The 17,602-nt window shown below is 52.8% G+C and overlaps 2 protein-coding genes across 3 annotated transcripts in view; one reads left to right on the top strand and one right to left on the bottom strand.

Annotated features, from left to right (window-relative positions):
• Nucleotides 1-2,553: 2,553 nt before the first annotated feature.
• LOC143997689 (transmembrane protein 276-like) lies at nucleotides 2,554-12,264 on the bottom strand. 2 transcript variants are annotated; one of them, XM_077493447.1, is made up of 3 exons: nucleotides 12,175-12,264; nucleotides 5,690-5,796; nucleotides 2,554-5,600 (listed from the first exon to the last, which is right to left on the bottom strand). In XM_077493447.1, the coding sequence occupies exons 2-3, from the start codon at nucleotides 5,771-5,773 to the stop codon at nucleotides 5,115-5,117; spliced, it is 570 nt and encodes a 189-aa protein (XP_077349573.1). In that variant the 5' UTR covers nucleotides 5,774-5,796; nucleotides 12,175-12,264; the 3' UTR covers nucleotides 2,554-5,114. The 2 variants fall into 2 exon arrangements, with proteins under 2 accessions (XP_077349573.1, XP_077349572.1); XM_077493446.1 differs by having other exon boundaries at nucleotides 12,094-12,201.
• LOC143997687 (flap endonuclease 1-like) overlaps nucleotides 12,006-17,602 on the top strand; it is a 41,394-nt gene continuing 35,797 nt past the window's right edge. The window contains exons 1-2 of the mRNA XM_077493444.1: nucleotides 12,006-12,160; nucleotides 15,892-15,982. Coding sequence (XP_077349570.1) covers nucleotides 12,079-12,160; nucleotides 15,892-15,982 — 173 coding nt within the window. The 5' untranslated portion in view covers nucleotides 12,006-12,078. The remainder of the gene's footprint in view (nucleotides 12,161-15,891; nucleotides 15,983-17,602) is intronic.

Genomic DNA, 17,602 nt, shown 5'->3' on the forward strand with positions numbered 1-17,602 from the left:
GGGGGAGGGTTCCAATGAGCGGAAGCTCCACTTTAGGGTGGAGCTCCGCTTTAAAGCGGAGTACCTCCTAATGTTTTATTTTTCTTTAAAGTCAGCAGCTACAAATACTGCAATTGCTGACTTTTAAAATAAGGACACTTACTTGTCCAGGGCGCCCAGAATGCGATCTGTCCCTCGGGTGGAGGCGTCGACAGGAAACCAGGCTTCACTTCGGCTGCATTCACACCTGAGCGTAGCGTTTTCAAGCAGAAAATTGCGCAAATTTACCACGATTCGCTGTGTTTACCGCGATTTTGTGCAGGGCAAAAGGTCACCAATGTTAAAAGAAGAAAAACGCCCAAATCTGCCTGATTTGAGCGACAAAAAAGGGTTCGAAACTTGTTTAAAGTTCAGGCGACATGTAGCGGAGATGTGAACCATCTTCATCGAGAATAATAGATTTTTTTTCTCCTCTAGCGTTTTGTAGCTTCAAGCTACAAAATGCTCAGGTGTGAATGGGGTCTTCCTGGTTCCCTACTGCGCATGCGTGACTCGCGCTGCACGATCCCACTGGACCCTGCTGTCTTCTGGGATTTGTGTAGCTCCCAGAAGACAGCGGGGGGGGGGGTTAAGAAGGCGCTGGAAGTGGCATAGATAGATACCTGCGGGTGGCTCACTTATCTATACCCAAAAGTGGGAGCAAAATACCTGTTTTAGGGGGATTGCAAAAAGCAGAAGTTCCATTTATGGGTGGAACTCCGCTTTAATGTTTTGCAATACGGGAGCTATTAAAGACCCAAGCCTTCTTAGGACAGATACTAAGAAAGGCAAATAGACTGTGCACTCTGCAAGTGCAGTTTCTCCAGAGCTTAGTAAATAAATTAGGCAATGCTTCACTTTAAAAAGAAAAGCCAATCATATGCAAGGGGGGAAAAAAGGCATTTTTGCTTGCACATGATTGGACAGTGGAAGGCGGCAGAGCTTCCCATCATTTACTAAGCTCTGGGGCAAATGTACTTGCAGAGTGCACAGTCTTTGCCTTTAGTAAATAAACTCCATAATGTGGGAATTATGTGGCAAGGAGTCCATTATAGATACAGCAACTCATCCCAAAAATAAGTTACAACAAAAGCAATAATTTCAAAAGAAAGAAGGGGATTATCATTGTGCTTCAATAAAAATTAACAAACAGTAAATGTTTAAAAGAATTTACTTTTTACAAAATATATTAAATTCTGAAAGAAATTATGACACAAAAAAATAACAGATTACATAAATAGAAAAGATTAATCTCAAAATAAATATATTCTCTCCATTTTCCAGGAAGCACAACATTTGTAATGTGTTGGGCCAAGATGGTAATAGCCTTAGAGTGCTATCCGATCAATCCTTCCCTACATGTTTCGCCATAAGAATGGCTTCCTCAGGGGCAATAAAATATAATCTCTATATAGAGGCCAGCTATATATATATATATATATATATAATGTGTATTTTAATTTCTGGTGTATCCATATTGGGGTGCTCTATTCATGGAATCACTCCTATGTGGATTCTATTGAATTTATTGCTTTCCTTTTTTGATTTTTCAGTCTCTACGATTGCCCTTTGTACCCCCTATAGCTACACTAAGGTGGTTATTGGTTGATTGCTGTCTACATGATTTGCGTTTGGTCTGCCTTTTTTGTGGGGTGACCCTGGGGTAGGTATTCGGCTGGCTCACTATCCGGCTCTCCTTTGCTTCATCCATCCTTGTCTAACATTGTCTTCGGGTACTTTCCTAGCGAGCAGGGTGAACCCGGGGGTCGTGACCTGGGGTCAGCACGCAGCTAAGCCCAAACCCTCGTGAGGGGGTCACTGGCAGAATACCGGCTGGCCCCTAGACTGCACACCTTGGGGGATCCCGTGTCACCTGCTCGCCTGTGGGCTCACTGTAAGTAGTAGTGTGACAGAGAGCTAAAAAGGATTTTCCAGCAATCAAGTTTTCAGAAAGGAGCATGTGAAAAAGGTAAGCAGCAACAGCAGGACATCCCCCGATGACGTGGTTTACCACGAAACGCATTGGGTGGAGCCCGTTCATGATGTAATTGCACACGCCGCTGATCGGGCATTGGTGCAATTTGTGATTGTTGGTTATGCAGCACATATAGTGCATTAAGCCCCACCCAGAAACAGGCCACAGGCCCGTTGTACTGCTTAAAACTATTTTGCTGCCAGTGCTGTTGGCCCCACCTCCCCATGTTGTATTATTGGCCTCCCGGCCAACCTGGCTGGCTGTTATGCTGTAACAACAAACTTTGTAACCAAAGAATTGTCTATACATTTGAAGCAATAATCAACAGGATTTCCCATTATATACACCTTCCACTTTCAGTATTTTCTCCCTCCCTACTGCTAAAACAGTCAGTTTCCTCTGTCAGTGTTGTAGGAGTTGGGGGGATATTATGTCCCGTCCACTGGTCCTCCAGCAGCACGCACCCAGGACCTCCAAACCCAACTCTGGAGAGGTGTCCATCACCGCCTGGAGACTTCTCAGTGCAGGAGATCTCCCATAGAATAGACACCACAACCATCATCGTTAAAATAGTTTAATCTGAAAAGATCACAGTTCTTGTAAACCAAAACCAGGCAGATATATCACACACCTAGGTGACAAGACATTCTCCTTCAAGTCTGCAACTAGAAAAAGCCCAAATCACCGGCCTGTATTGTGTATTAGGAAAAGGTGGACATACTATACATACAGAAGAGCCCCGGTCCCCGTCCTCCATAAACTATAAGGAGCAGGGCCCTCTGATTCCTACTGTATTAAAGTGTATTGTATTTTTACTGTCTACCCTCAAGTTGTAAAGCGCTACGTAAACTGTTGGTGCTATATAAATCCTGTATAATAATAATAATAATAACAATAATAATACCCAAGACCCATTTACATCTGTCCTCCATACCAATTTACAGTGCCTCGAAAAAGTATTAATACCCTTTGAAATTTTCCAAATTTTGTCATGTTACAATAAAAACGTGAATGTATTTTATTGGGATTTTATGTGATAGACCAACACAAAAGCGGGACATAATTGTGAAGTGGAAGAAAATTGATAAATGGTTTTCAACATTTTTAACAAATAAATATCTGAAAAGTGTGGCGTGCATTTGTATTCAGCCCCCTTTACTCTGATACCCCTAACTAAATACTAGTGGAACCAATTGCCTTCAGCAGTCACCTAGTTAGTAAATAGAGTCCACCTGTGTGTAATTTAATCTCGGTATATACAGCTGTTCTGTGAAGCCCTCAGAGAATTGTTAGAGAACCTTAATGAACAAACAGCATCATGAAGGCCAAGGAACACACCAGACAGGTCAGGGATAAAGTTGTGGAGAAGCTTAAAGCAGGGTTAGGTTATAAAAAAAAAAAAAAAATCTCCCAAGCTTTGAACATCTCACGGAGCTCTGTTCAATCCTTCAATCGGAAAACGGAGAGTATGGCACAACTGCAAATCTACCAAGAAATGGCCGTCCACCTAAACTGACCGGACCGGGCAAGGAGAGCATTCATCAGAGAAGCAGCCAAGAGGTCCATGATAACTCTGGAGGAGCTGCAGAGATCCACAGCTCAGGTGGGAGAATCTGTCCACAGGACAACTATTAGTCGTCTCTCCACAAATCTGCCCTTTATGGAAGAGTGGCAAGAAGAAAGCGATTGTTGAAATAAAGCCATAAAGAAGTCACATTTGCAGTTTGTGAGAAGCCATGTGGGGAACAAAGCAAACATGTGGAAGAAGGTGCTCTGGTCAGATGAGACCAAAATTTTACATTTTGGCCTAAAATCAAAACGCTATACGTGGCGGAAAACTAACACTAATCACCCTGAACACACCATTCCCACTGTGAAACATGGTGGTGGCAGGATCATGTTGTGGGGATGCTTTTCTTCAGCAGGGACAGGGGAGCTAGTCAGAGTTGATGGGAAGATGGATGGCGCTAAATATAGGGCAATCTTAGAAGAAAACCTGTTATGCCGCATACACACGACCGGAGTTTTGGCCAGCAAAAGGCCAATGAGATCTTTTCATCGGAAAATGCAACCGTGTGTGTATGCTCCATCGGAATTTAGCTGGCCGAATTTCCGCCAGCAAAAAACATATAGCATGTTCTCAATTTTCCAGACTGAAAAAATAAATTCCGATCGTGTGTATCCAATTCCAACGCACAAAAACTCACGCATGCTCAGATTCAACTACGAGATGGAAGCTATTAGCTATTGATCTTCCTTTTTCTAGTCTCATTGTACGTCATCGCGTTCTTGGCGGTCGGAATTTGGTCTGACCGTGTGTAAGCAAGACAGCTTGAGCGAAATTCTGTCCGGAAAACCATCTGAGCTTTTTCCGACATTAATTCCGATCGTGTGTACGCGGCATTAGAGTCTACAAAACACTTGAGACGGGGGGGGTGGAGGTTCACCTTCCAGCAGGACAACGACCCCAAACATACAGCCAGAGCTACAATGGAATGGTTTAGATCAAAGCGTATGAATGGCCCAGTCACAGTCCAAACTTAAATCCAATGGAGAATCTGTGGCAAGACTTGAAAATTGCTGTTCACAGACCCATTTATCATTTTTCTTCCACTTCACAATTATGTGCCACTTTGTGTTGGTCTATCACATAAAATATATTTACAATTTTGGTTGTAACATGGAAAAATTTGGAAAATTTCAAGGGATATGAATACTTTTTCAAAGCACTGTACGCCCGTCCCTGTGCTTCCATCCTGAAAACCCCTATCCTCCATACTCCAAACCCTTTGTTCCTCCTACCCAAGCCTCCAGTCTCTCTATCCTCCATTCCTCATTGCTCCAGACCCTCCCTACACCAGACCATCCAATCTTCATATCCCAGACCACTGTCGTCCTGTCCTCCATGCCCCAAAAACCGGTCCCCCTGTCCACCAGACTCTAGAGCCTCCACTCCTATGTGCTCTATAGCCCAGACCCCTATCAGTTTGTCCTCCCTATCCCAGGCTCTCTACTCCTCCTATCCCTGTACCTCTGTTGTCCATACCACAGACCTTCTGTGCTTTCCCCAGACCCTCTGTCCTTCTTTCCCCAGACCCCAGTCCCTCAGACTCTAAAAATCTCAGGCCTCTTGCCTCAGAGCCATGTGGAGCAGTAGGATTGATATGCTAAGCACACAGTTCTGTATCGTCTTCCCTTGGAAAGGAGGAACATCTGCAGTCTTCAGGAAGGACATGAGACTCGAAGTTGCCAGGGCCAGGCTGCCCAGCACTCCATAACGGTTCCCAGTGAACACCGAGATCATCAGAATTGCCAGGGTTGCTCCGGCTCTGGTGAAATAAGGGGCCACCATTTGGCTTTCTTGAGTCAGGTAGCCGTAGCCCATGGCTAGAAGCAGTGCGGAGCCCAGGACCAGGTTGGCCGTCATTTGATCTCCATTCAGCCAGAAGAAGGAGAAGACCAAGAAAGGCAGGCCAACAACACTGGCAATCCAAAAGCTGGAGCAGCGGAGAGAGTCGGGGTCCTCTTTCCCTAGAAGGTCACATCCTATGGCAATGACAGAAGCCGTGGCATGGAGCAAGAATCCAGCTGCCGCCCCTCTGTGCACCTGAAAATACAAAGGAACCTCAGAATGGAGGAATACACCAACAGGAAATGAGAAACCCCCTCCCCCACTATAACTGTTCTGCTGCTCACCTGCAGAGTGCGCAAAGCCGAGTAGAGGCAAACACCAGTAAGACACAGATATGAGGCCACCAGACCCAACTCCGGGACCCCCATCACCAGGGAGGAGAGGAGAGCCACTGTCAGACAGAGAGGAGATATCACATAGAGATCGTGTATGAGGGACTCCAAAACTTATCCCCTCCAGAACCCACCATTACACAACACCCCCATATCCTCCTCTCTGCCCCCAACACACAGCCTGTTCTCTCTGCCTCTCCGTCCCGCAACACCCCGCCCATCCTCCTCTCCGCCCGCAACACCCCGCCCATCCTCCTCTCCACCAGCAACACCCCGCCAATCCTCCTCTCCGCCCGCAACGCCCAGCCCATCCTCCTCTCCGCCCGCAACACCCAGCCCACCCTCCTCTCCGCCCACAACACCCCCTCTTAGAGCTGCAGTTAATCATCAAGAATCGTTATTGCGATCTTGACTAAAGTGTTTCACAATTCTTTCTATGCAAAGAATTCTCTCTGCTCTTCTGAAGCCATCAAAAGAAAGGAAGAGAAAAACTGGGCAGTCTGACAACAATCACAACAAACAGAACAAATCTTTTTCTGACATTTGTTGGTTTCAAGTTAAAATCTTTTTTTTTTTTTTTTGCTAGAAAATTACTTTGAAACCCCAAACATTATATATATATTTAATAGACACCCTAGAGCAGGGATATGCAATTAGCGGACCTCCAGCTGTTGCAGAACTACAAGTCCCATGAGGCATAGCAAGACTCTGACAGCCACAAGCATGACACCCAGAGGCAGAGGCATGATGGGACTTGTAGTTTTTCAACAGCTGGAGGTCCGCTAATTGCAGATCCCTGCCCTAGAGAATAAAATGGTGGTCGCTGCAATATTTTAAGTCACACTGTATTTGCGCAGCCGTCTTCCAAATGCAATTTTTTTTGAAAAAAATACTTTAACCACTTGCCGCCCGCCCTATTACAAATAGACGGCGGCAAAGTGGTTTCATAATCCTGACCGGGGGCGCGCATCGCGCCGATCGTTGTTGCCGGGTGTCAGTCTGACACCCGGCAACTACGATCTCGGTAAAGAGTCTCCGACGGAGACTCTTTACCACGTGATCAGCCGTGTCCAATCACGGCTGATCACAGTGTAAACGGGAAGAGCCGGTGATCGGCTTTTCCTCACTCACGTCTGTCAGAGCCGATCGGCTGCTCCTCTGACAGGGGGGTCTGTGCTGATCGATTATCAGCACAGCCCCCCCGAGGATGCCCACACTGGACCACCAGGGAAAAGGTAATCCTCCCTAGACCACCAGGGATGCCAGTCAGCACAATGGATGCCAATCAGTGCCCATAATGGTTGCCAATCAGTGCCCACAATGGGCATCACTGATTGGCATGCATTATTGTTTGGCACTGATTGGCATCCATTAGTACAGTATAACACCAATGCCACCTATGAGTGCCCACCTGTGCCGCCTATGAGTGCCCACCCATGCCCATCTGTGCCACCTATCCATGCCCATCTGTGCCAATTTGTGCCATCTATCAGTGTCCATCCGTGTCGCCCATCAGTGCCACTTCATTGGTGCCCATCAGTGCCGCCTTATCAGTGCCCATCAGTGAAGGAGAAAAAGTACTTATTTACAAAGTTTTGAAACTGAAACAAAAAAAAATTTTTTTTTTCAAACTTTTCGGTATTTTTTTTATTTGTAGCGCAAAAAATAAAAACCAGAGAGGAGATCAAATACCACCAAAAGAAAGCTCTATTTGTGGGAAAAAAATGATAAAAATTTCATTTGGGTACAGTGTAGCACAACCGCGCAATTGTCATTCAAAGTGCGACAGCGCTGAAAGCTGAAAATTGGTCTGGGCAGGAAGGTGTTTAAGTGCCCCCCGGTATTGAAGTGGTTAAGGAATAAAAATCTAACCAGTAACATTAGCCCCCTTTTTATTTGTATAATGTGAAAGATTTTACATTGAGAGAACCGTGATCTTATTATTCCAAGCAAAAAAAAAACAAAGATGATTCTCATTTTGGTCAGAATGGTGCAGCTCTACCCCCTCCCTGCCCTTCTCTCCCCCACACAACACCCCGCCGTCCTCATCTCCCCCTCCCACACATACAACACCCCGCCATCCTCCTCTCCCCCCCCCACACCCTGCCATCCTCCTCTCCTCCCCCCCCACCATCCTTCTCTCCCCCCCCCCACACGCCACCATCCTCCTCCTCTCTGCCCCCCACACACGCCGCCATCCTCCTCTCTCTCCCCCCCCACAGGCCGCCATCCTCCTCTCTCGCCCCCCACACGCCGCCATCCTCCTCTCCCCCCCACACGCCGCCATCCTCCTCTCTCCCCCCCCCCCCCACACGCCGCCATCCTCCTCTCTCCCCCCCCCCACACGCAGGCCATCCTCCTCTCTCCCCCCCCCCCACACGCAGCCATCCTCCTCTCTCCCCCCCCACACGCAGCCATCCTCCTCTCTCCCCCCCCACACGCAGCCATCCTCCTCTCTCCCCCCCCACACGCAGCCATCCTCCTCTCTCCCCCCCCACACGCAGCCATCCTCCTCTCTCCCCCCCCCCCACACGCAGCCATCCTCCTCTCTCCCCCCCCCACACGCAGCCATCCTCCTCTCTCCCCCCCCACACGCAGCCATCCTCCTCTCTCCCCCCCCACAACACCCCGCCATCCTCCTCTCTCCCCCCCACAACACCCCGCCATCCTCCTCTCTCCCCCCCACAACACCCCGCCATCCTCCTCTCTCCCCCCACAACACCCCGCCATCCTCCTCTCTCCCCCCCGCCATCCTCCTCTCTCCCCCCCGCCATCCTCCTCTCTCCCCCCCCACAACACCCCGCCATCCTCCTCTCTCCCCCCCCACAACACCCCGCCATCCTCCTCTCTCCCCCCCCACAACACCCCGCCATCCTCCTCTCTCCCCCCCCACAACACCCCGCCATCCTCCTCTCTCCCCCCCACAACACCCCGCCATCCTCCTCTCTCCCCCCCCACAACACCCCGCCATCCTCCTCTCTGCCCCCACAACACCCCGCCATCCTCCTCTCCCCACCCACACATACAACACCCCGCCGTCCTCCTCTCTCCCCGCCCCACACCCCGCCGTCCTCCTCTCTCTCCCCCCCACACCCCGCCGTCCTCCCTCTCTCTCCCCCCACACCCCGCCGTCCTCCTCTCTCTCCCCCCACACCCCGCCGTCCTCCTCTCTCTCCCCCCACACCCCGCCGTCCTCCTCTCTCCCCACACCCCGCCGTCCTCCTCTCTCCCCACACCCCGCCGTCCTCCTCTCTCCCCACACCCCGCCGTCCTCCTCTCTCCCCCCCACAATCCTCTCTCCCCCCCCCACACCCCGCCATCCTCCTCTCTCTCCCCCCCACAATCCTCTCTCCCCCCCCACACCCCACCATCCTCCTCTCTCTCCCCCCCCACCCTCCTCTCTCTCCGCCCCACACACCCCGCCATCCTCCTCTCCCCCCCACAATACTCTCTCTCCCCCCCCCCCACACCCCGCCATCCTCCTCTCTCTCTCTCTCCCCCACACCCCGCCATCCTCCTCTCTCTCTCTCCCCCACACCCCGCCATCCTCTCTCTCTCCCTCCCCCACACCCCCGCCATCCTCCTCTCTCTCCCTCCCCCACACCCCGCCATCCTCCTCTCTCTCCCTCCTCTCTCTCTGCCCCCACACCCCGCCATCCTCCTCTCTCTCCCTCCTCTCTCTCTGCCCCCCACACCCCGCCATCCTCCTCTCTCTCCCACCATCCTCCCTCTCTCCCCCCCACCCCCTCCTCTCTCTCCCCCCCACCCCCCCGCCATCCTCCTCTCTTTCTGCCCCCCACACCCTCCCTCTCTCTCCCCCCACCCCCCGCCATCCTCCTCTCTTTCTGCCCCCCACACCCTCCTCCTCTCTTTCTGCCCCCACACCCTCCTCCTCTCTCTCTCTCCCCCCCACACCCTCCTCCTCTCTCTCTCCCCCTCCATCCTCCTCTCTCCCCCTCCCACCATCCTCCTCTCTCTCCCCCACACCCCGCCATCCTCCTCTCTCTCCCCCGCCATCCTCCTCTCTCTCCCCCGCCATCCTCCTCTCTCCCCCCGCCATCCTCCTCTCTCTCCCCCGCCATCCTCCTCTCTCCCCCCGCCATCCTCCTCTCTCTCCCCCCACACCCCGCCATCCTCCTCTCTCTCCCCACACCCCGTCATCCTCCTCTCTCCCCCCACACCCCGCCATCCTCCTCTCTCCCCCCACACCCCGCCATCCTCTCTCTCCCCCCCGCCATCCTCCTCTCTCTCCCCCCACACCCCGCCATCCTCCTCTCTCTCCCCCACACCCCGTCATCCTCCTCTCTCCCCCCCCCACCATCCTCCTCTCTCCCCCCCACACCCCGCCATCCTCTCTCTCCCCCCCACACCCCACCACCCTCCTCTCTCCCCACCATCCTCCTCTCTCTCTCTCCCCCACACCCCACCACCCTCCTCTCTCTCCCCAACCCCGCCATCCTCTCTCTCCCCCCCACACCCCACCACCCTCCTCTCTCTCTCTCCCCACCATCCTCCTCTCTCTCTCTCCCCCACACCCCGCCATCCTCCTCTCTCTCCCCCCCCGCCATCCTCCTCTCTCCCCCCCCGCCATCCTCCTCTCTCCCCCCCCGCCATCCTCCTCTCTCTCCCCCCCACACTCCTCTCTCTCCCCACACCCCACCATCCACCCCTCTTTCTCCCCCCCACACCCCAACCACCCTCCTCTCTCTCCGCCCCACACACCCCGCCATCCTCCTCTCCCCCCACAATCCTCTCTCTCTCTCTCTCCCCCCCCCGCCCTCCTCCTCTCCTCCCCCCACACACTGCCCCCCCACACCATCCTCCTCTCTCTCCCCCCCCCCACACCATCCTCCTCTCTCTCCCCCCCACACCCCGCCATCCTCCTCTCTCCCCCCCCACACCATCCTCCTCTCTCCCCCCCCACACCATCCTCCTCTCTCCCACCCCACAGCCATCCTCCTCTCTCCCACCCCACACCATCCTCCTCTCTCCCCCCCACACCATCCTCCTCTCTCTCCCCCCACACCCCGCCATCCCTCTCTCCCCCCCACACCATCCTCCTCTCTCTCCCCCCCACACCCCGCCATCCTCCTCTCTCTCTCCCCCCCCCACACCCCGCCATAATCCTCCTCCTCCCCCCCCACAACACCCTGCCGTCCTCCTCCCCCCCCCCCCCCACAACACCCCGCCATCCTCCTCCCTCCTCCCCCCCACAACACCCCGCCATCCTCCTCCCCTCCCCCCCCACAACACCCCGCCATCCTCCTCCCCTCCCCCCCACAACACCCCGCCGTCCTCCTCCCCTCCCCCCCCACAACACCCCGCCGTCCTCCTCCCCTCCCCCCCCACAACACCCGGCCGTCCTCCTCCTCCTCCCCCCCCCCACAACACCCCGCCGTCCTCCTCCCCCCCCCCCCCCCCCACAACACCCCGCCGTCGTCCTCCTCCCCCCCCACAACACCCCGCCGTCGTCCTCCTCCCCCCCCACAACACCCCGCCGTCCTCCTCCCCCCCCCACAACACCCCGCCGTCGTCCTCCTCCTCCCCCCACAACACCCCGCCGTCGTCCTCCTCCCCCCCCACAACACCCCGCCGTCGTCCTCCTCCCCCCCCACAACACCCCGCCGTCGTCTCCTCCCCCCCCACAACACCCCGCCGTCCTCCTCCCCCCCCCACAACACCCCGCCGTCGTCCTCCTCCCCCCCCCACAACACCCCGCCGTCGTCCTCCTCCCCCCCCCACAACACCCCGCCGTCGTCCTCCCTCCCCCCCCACAACACCCCGCCGTCGTCCTCCTCCCCCCCCCACAACACCCCGCCGTCGTCCTCCTCCCCCCCCCACAACACCCCGCCGTCGTCCTCCTCCCCCCCCCACAACACCCGCCGTCGTCCCTCCTCCCCCCCCCACAACACCCCCGCCGTCCTCCTCCCTCCCCCCCACAACACCCCGCCGTCCTCCTCCCCCACAACACCCCGCCGTCCTGCTCCCCTCCACAACACCCCGCCGTCCTCCTCCCCCCCCCCACAACACCCCGCCGTCCTCCTCCCCTCCCCCCCACAACACCCCGCCGTCCTCCTCCCCACAACACCCCGCCGTCCTCCTCCCCTCCACAACACACCACCATCCTCCTCCTCTCCCCCCCCACCTCAGTACTCCATACCCCACAAGTGTTCTTGTCACTGTCCTGCACCTTGTAGTATTCTGCTCCCTCTACACCCCCCATCCCCATCCCCATCCTCCACCATCCGAATCATCTCCCTGTCCTCCTCTATGTCTCCGGTCAGTTTGAATCTCCCGCTCCCCGGCTCCCTCCCGGCTCTCCCCGCACTTCCTCCTCCGGTATGGGGATCGCACACCTCGCCGATCTTCTCCGGGATGAGACCCCGGGTGCCATCCAATCCCAACCCCCCGACCACTACCGAGGTGAGTGACGTCACCTTATGAATGTCCCGCGCAACTGGAGGGGCGGAACTGAGCTGACAGGTCGCGGGACTCCGGAGCCCGGACACTTCCGGGTGGGACACACACTAACTTCCTGTGCACAATTAGGACCTGTCACCGCTGTTTATAAAGTCCCAATATCTCCCCTACAGGAATAAACTATGTGATCATCAGAGGAGTGATAGTGTCATCATTGTCCTCCTCGCCACACCACCCCCAACATGATGTCTGACATTCCCCATCCTAATGGTTCAAATGGCCCAGATACCTCCCTACACCCCAATACCCCACTACTCCCCACCCAACTGTCCTTGTCACTGCCCCGCACCTTGTAGTATTCTACCAGTAATCCATACACCCCCAAAAGGTCCTGTCACCCCTCCCCCCAATATTTATTGTTCCTATGACACCCCAATATTGACCCTCAAGTGTCTCCATCACCCTCTATAACTCCCTCTTCACCCCACTATCCCCCTGTTTGGCCCTGTCATCCTCCAGCACCCCCTAGAACCCTCCCACACCCCAATATGCCCCCATTTATGTGTCTCTGTCACCCTGCAGTGCCCCCAGTACCCTCCCTACACCCCAGTATTCCCCTTTCTACAAGCAGTCCTATCACCCTCTAACACCATGGAGTGTCCTCAGCACCCCAGTACTGCACCTCCCAGCGCCCCCCCCCCCCCGGGTTTCCACCTGTCCGAGATTCACCCGGACAGTTCAGGTTTTGAATCATGTGTCTGGGTTTCAGTCCGCCTGAAACCCAGACACAACATTCAGATAAGAATGTGGCGTGGTACAGGGCCTGACAGGAGGGTGAGGGGGCACTATGTGTGCCGCATTACTATTCTCTTTGGGGCGCCCAAAGGTGTCTCTGGTCTGTTACAATCCTTTAATGTATACTAAAAAATATTTTTTTTCTTCTATGTACTGCTAAAGTGTTCAGGTTTGGCTTGAAGAAAAAGTGGTAACTCTAACCCCCCCCCCCCCATGGCCCTCTTACCCCCTAGTACCCTTCCTACACCCCATTCTTCCACCTGTCACATGGCCTGGATACCCCAGTACCCCGCAATCCTTCCACCTGCCACATGGCCCTGTTACCCCAGTACCCCACAATCCTTATTGGCCCTATAACACCCCAGGATCCCTCCAAATGTGTCTGTCACCCTCCACCCCAGTATCCCCCCCCCATTTGTCCCTGTTATACACCAGCACATCCCCCCTATATTTGATGTCCCTATAACACCCCAATATTGTCCCCCAAGTGTCCCTGTCACCCTCTCTTATACTCCCTTCACCCCACCACCCCCCTATTCTGGCTCTGTCATGCTCCAGCACCCCCTAGAACCCTCCCACACCCCAATATGCATCAATTCAAGTGTCTCTGTCACCCTCTAGCACCCCCAGTAGTCTCCCTTCACCCCAGTATTCCCCTTTCCACAAGTACTGTCAACCTCTAACACACTGTAGTTTCCTCCCAGCACCCCAGTACTGCACCTCCTATGTGGCCCTGGCACCCTGTAGTACCCTCCCTACACCCCAGTGTCCTCCACAAGTGTCACCGTCCTGCACCTGTAATGTTCTCCCAGCACACATACCCCCCCCAAGTGGTCCTGCCACCCTCTAGTACCCTCCCTACACCCCAGTGTCACCCACAAGTGTCACCATCCTATACCCTGTAAAGTTCTCCCAGCACACATACGCCCAAGTGGCCCTGCCACCATCTAGTACCCTTGCTACACCCCAGTGTTTCACCTGTCAAATGGCACTGACACCCCAGTACCCCAGCCCTGTAACACTTCAGCCCCTCCCCCCCAAGTGTGCCTGTCACCCTATAGCACTCCCCCTCTACCCCAGTACCCCTTCCCCCCCAGGCTCTGTCACCCTCCATCATCTCACAGTTCTGTCCATACACCCTACCCCCCCCCCCCCAGGGGCCACATCACCCTCTATCATCTCACAGTTCTGTCCATATACCCCAGTGCCCCCCCCCTCCCCTGTTACCTTCCAGAACTCCATAGTGCTCTCACTATGGCCCATCACACACCACCCCCCAATTAATATGCATTTACAATGCGTTGGCTCCATATTCACACTGATCTGGAGGAATGAAGGAAATAAATAATAATACTGACCTCTCCTGATCTCAGATGCCAATACACACAACTGACCTCACCTGATCTCAGATGCCCATACACACAACTGACCTCTCCTGATCTCAGATGCCCATACACACAACTGACCTCACCTGATCTAAGATGCCCATACACACAACTGACCTCTCCTGATCACAGATGCCCATACACACATCTGACCTCTCCTGATCTCAGATGCCCATACACACACTGACCTCTCCTGATCTCAGATGCCCATACACACAACTGACCTCTCCTGATCTCAGATGCCCATACACGCAACTGACCTCACCTGATCTCAGATGCCCATACACACAACTGACCTCACCTAATCTAAGATGCCCATACACACAACTGATCTCTCCTGATCTCAGATGCCCATACACACAACTGACCTTACCTAATCTCAGATGCCCATACACACAACTGACCTCACCTAATCTCTGCTGCCCATACACACAACTGATCTCTCCTGATCTCAGATGCCCATACACACAACTGACCTCACCTAATCTCAGATGCCCATACACACATACCCAGGGCTGGCTGGTCCTTCTTGCTCTCAGTATGAAGGTTGCTGTGCTTTGTATGAGACTATTGGGTGGGCCGGAGGCTGGAGACAATGGCCGACCTCCCCCCACCTGTCACACTCAAAGACATCTAAATCTCTAGGGGTATCCTGAGTATTCCAGGACCCATACATACAATCAGTGTTCACCCCATCGGACTCTGACAAGTACCTCTAATGCAGGGCTGCTGCACTAAATTATCTATATCCTTGGTTACTAACCTGCTGTCTAGGGGACATATGCGGCCCTTTGGCACTTTGTCCGCAGTCTCTGACCATCTCCTGCAATATGTTTGCAGTCCCTAACCATCTCCTGTACTATGTCTGCAGTCCCTGACCATCTCGTGTATAATGTCCGCAGTCTCTGACCATCTCTTGTACCATGTCTGCAGTCTCTGACCATCTCTTGTACCATGTCTGCAGTCTCTGACCATCTCTTGTACCATGTCTGCAGTCTCTGACCATCTCTTGTACCATGTCTGCAGTCTCTTACCATCTCTTGTATCATGTCCACGGTCTCTGACCATCTCTTGTATCATGTCTTCAGTCTCTGACCCTCTCCTGTATCATGTCTGCAGTCTCTGACCATCTCTTGTACCATGTCTGCAATCTCTGACCATCTCTTGTATCATGTCCGCAGTCTCTGACCCTCTCCTGTATCATGTCTGCAGTCTCTGACCATCTCTTGTACCATGTCTGCAGTCTCTGACCATCTCTTGTATCATGCTCATAGTCTCTGGCTGTCTCTTGTACCAATAAGAGATTGGTCCTTTGATGATGCTGGGGGGCATACGAGGCCTCCATATCAGGAAATGTGGCCACCGCTTATCTATATTCTTGGCATCACAGACATCTGTAAGAATCTGTAAGAAGATTAGGAATCCAGTGAGAACAGATAAAAGGGATGTAATAGCAGGTGTGTGAGTCCATGGAGAGTGTTGGAAATCCGGGGAGATCAGTGATGTTTTGCTGTGATTGTCTCTTCCAGGGAAAATCCTGATTGTCTCTTCCAGGGAAAATCCTTGCGGTGGACGCCTCTATTCTTATCTGTCAGTTCCAGTCGGCGATGCCTGCGCTTTCCAACCGGGACGGCGATAACATCAGGTGAGTGCGTACCGGGGAGGACAGACAGCATTCTCACACCTCTTCTATCACAACTGCTGTTATGGACCCCAACCAATCACATTCACTAGAGCCCAAATCTGACCTCCGGCCCTCTTGCACAGTTTTCCCGGCTCCTCTCCTGGACTGAAATACCATCCTCTGATTTCACTGCCAGTGACATTTACACAGTAATCAGTGAATTTTTATAGCACGGATCGCTGTATAATTTTCAGTCGTCCCAAATATGTGTCAAAAGTGCCTGATGTGTCCGCCATAATGTCGCAGTTACAATAAAAATCGCAGATCGCCGCCATTACTAGTAAAAAAAATAATAACAAAAATGCAATAAATCTATCCCCTATTTTTTAGACGCTATAACTTTTGCGAAAACCAATCAATATACGCTTATTGTGATTTTTATTACCAAAAATATGTAGTAAAATACATATCAGCCTAAACTGAGAAAAAAAATTGGCTTTTTTGAAAAAAAATTGGGACATATATTACAGCAAAAAGTACAAAATATTGTGGTTTTTTTTTTAAATTGTCGCTCTTTTTTTGTTTATAGCACAAAAAAAAAAAAAAACGCAGAGGCGATCAAATACCACCAAAAGAAAGCTCTATTTATGAAAAAAAAAGGACATCAATTTTGTTTGGGTGCAGCGTCGCACAACCGCGTAATTGTCAGTTAAAGCGACGCAGTGCCGAATCGCAAAAAATGCTTCGTCATTGAGCAGTGTTGGTTTAAGCGGAGTTCCACCCACAAATGGAACTTCCGCTGATCCGGTTCCTCCTCTGGTGTCACATTTGGCACCTTCCAGGGTGGTGGTGGGGGGGGGGGAGCAGATACCTGTCTAATCCAGGTATTTCCTCCCACTTCCTGGCTGGTCTCCTCTCCCGATGTGATAGCTGCAGGGAGGGAGGTGCTGAGAAACCCACCGCCGACGTCAGCCAAGCAGAGGAGGGGAGGAGACCAGCGGGCAGTCACGTGAGTGCCCACAGCATATTATGGCATACTTACCTGTCAAACTGAGCCATCCAGAGCTGCGCTGTGATCGATCCGCGGGGTTCTGCATGGCTTCCATCTTTGCCCAGTCCTCTTTCCAGGTTCTGTGCTTTCTGTCACTTGAATGGGCGGACCGTGATGATGTCATGGGAGTCACATCGCAGCGGCACAGATCAGGGGGGTGTAAATGTTCATTGAGCTACGCATGCGTGGCTCAATGTACATAACAGCTGACAGGCAGGAGGAAGCATTTATGACATAAGAGAATTATAGGGTTCCTTCTGTCAATCATACCCTGCCTGTCACCAACTTTTAATAGCACTAAGTTTACTACCAATTTAAAACAGCTTAAATATTCTTATGCTGCGTACACACGATCGGACATTCCAACAACAAAATCCATGGATTTTTTTCCGACGAATGTTGGCTCAAACTTGTCTTGCACACACACGGTCACACAAATGTTATGAGAAATTCCGAACGTCAAGAACGTGATGACGTACAACACGTACGACGAGCCGAGAAAAATGAAGTTCAATAGCCAGTGTGGCTCCTTCTGCTTGAGCATGCGTGGAATTTTGTGCGTCGGAATTGTGTACACACGATCAGAATTT

This window comes from Lithobates pipiens, unplaced genomic scaffold, assembly GCF_037356315.1.
Source record: "Lithobates pipiens isolate NorthernLeopardFrog02 unplaced genomic scaffold, aLitPip1_a1.2 Scaffold_19, whole genome shotgun sequence".
Classification (NCBI taxonomy): Eukaryota; Metazoa; Chordata; class Amphibia; order Anura; family Ranidae; genus Lithobates; species Lithobates pipiens.

Excerpts from the sequence above, each read along its gene's own strand:
- LOC143997689 (XM_077493447.1), bottom strand. The coding sequence starts at position 5,773 with ATGGGGGTCCCGGAGTTGGGTCTGGTGGCCTCATATCTGTGTCTTACT. Across the intron at positions 5,601-5,689 it reads CGGCTTTGCGCACTCTGCAG|GTGCACAGAGGGGCGGCAGC; the intron begins GTGAGCAGCAGA and ends TTGTATTTTCAG.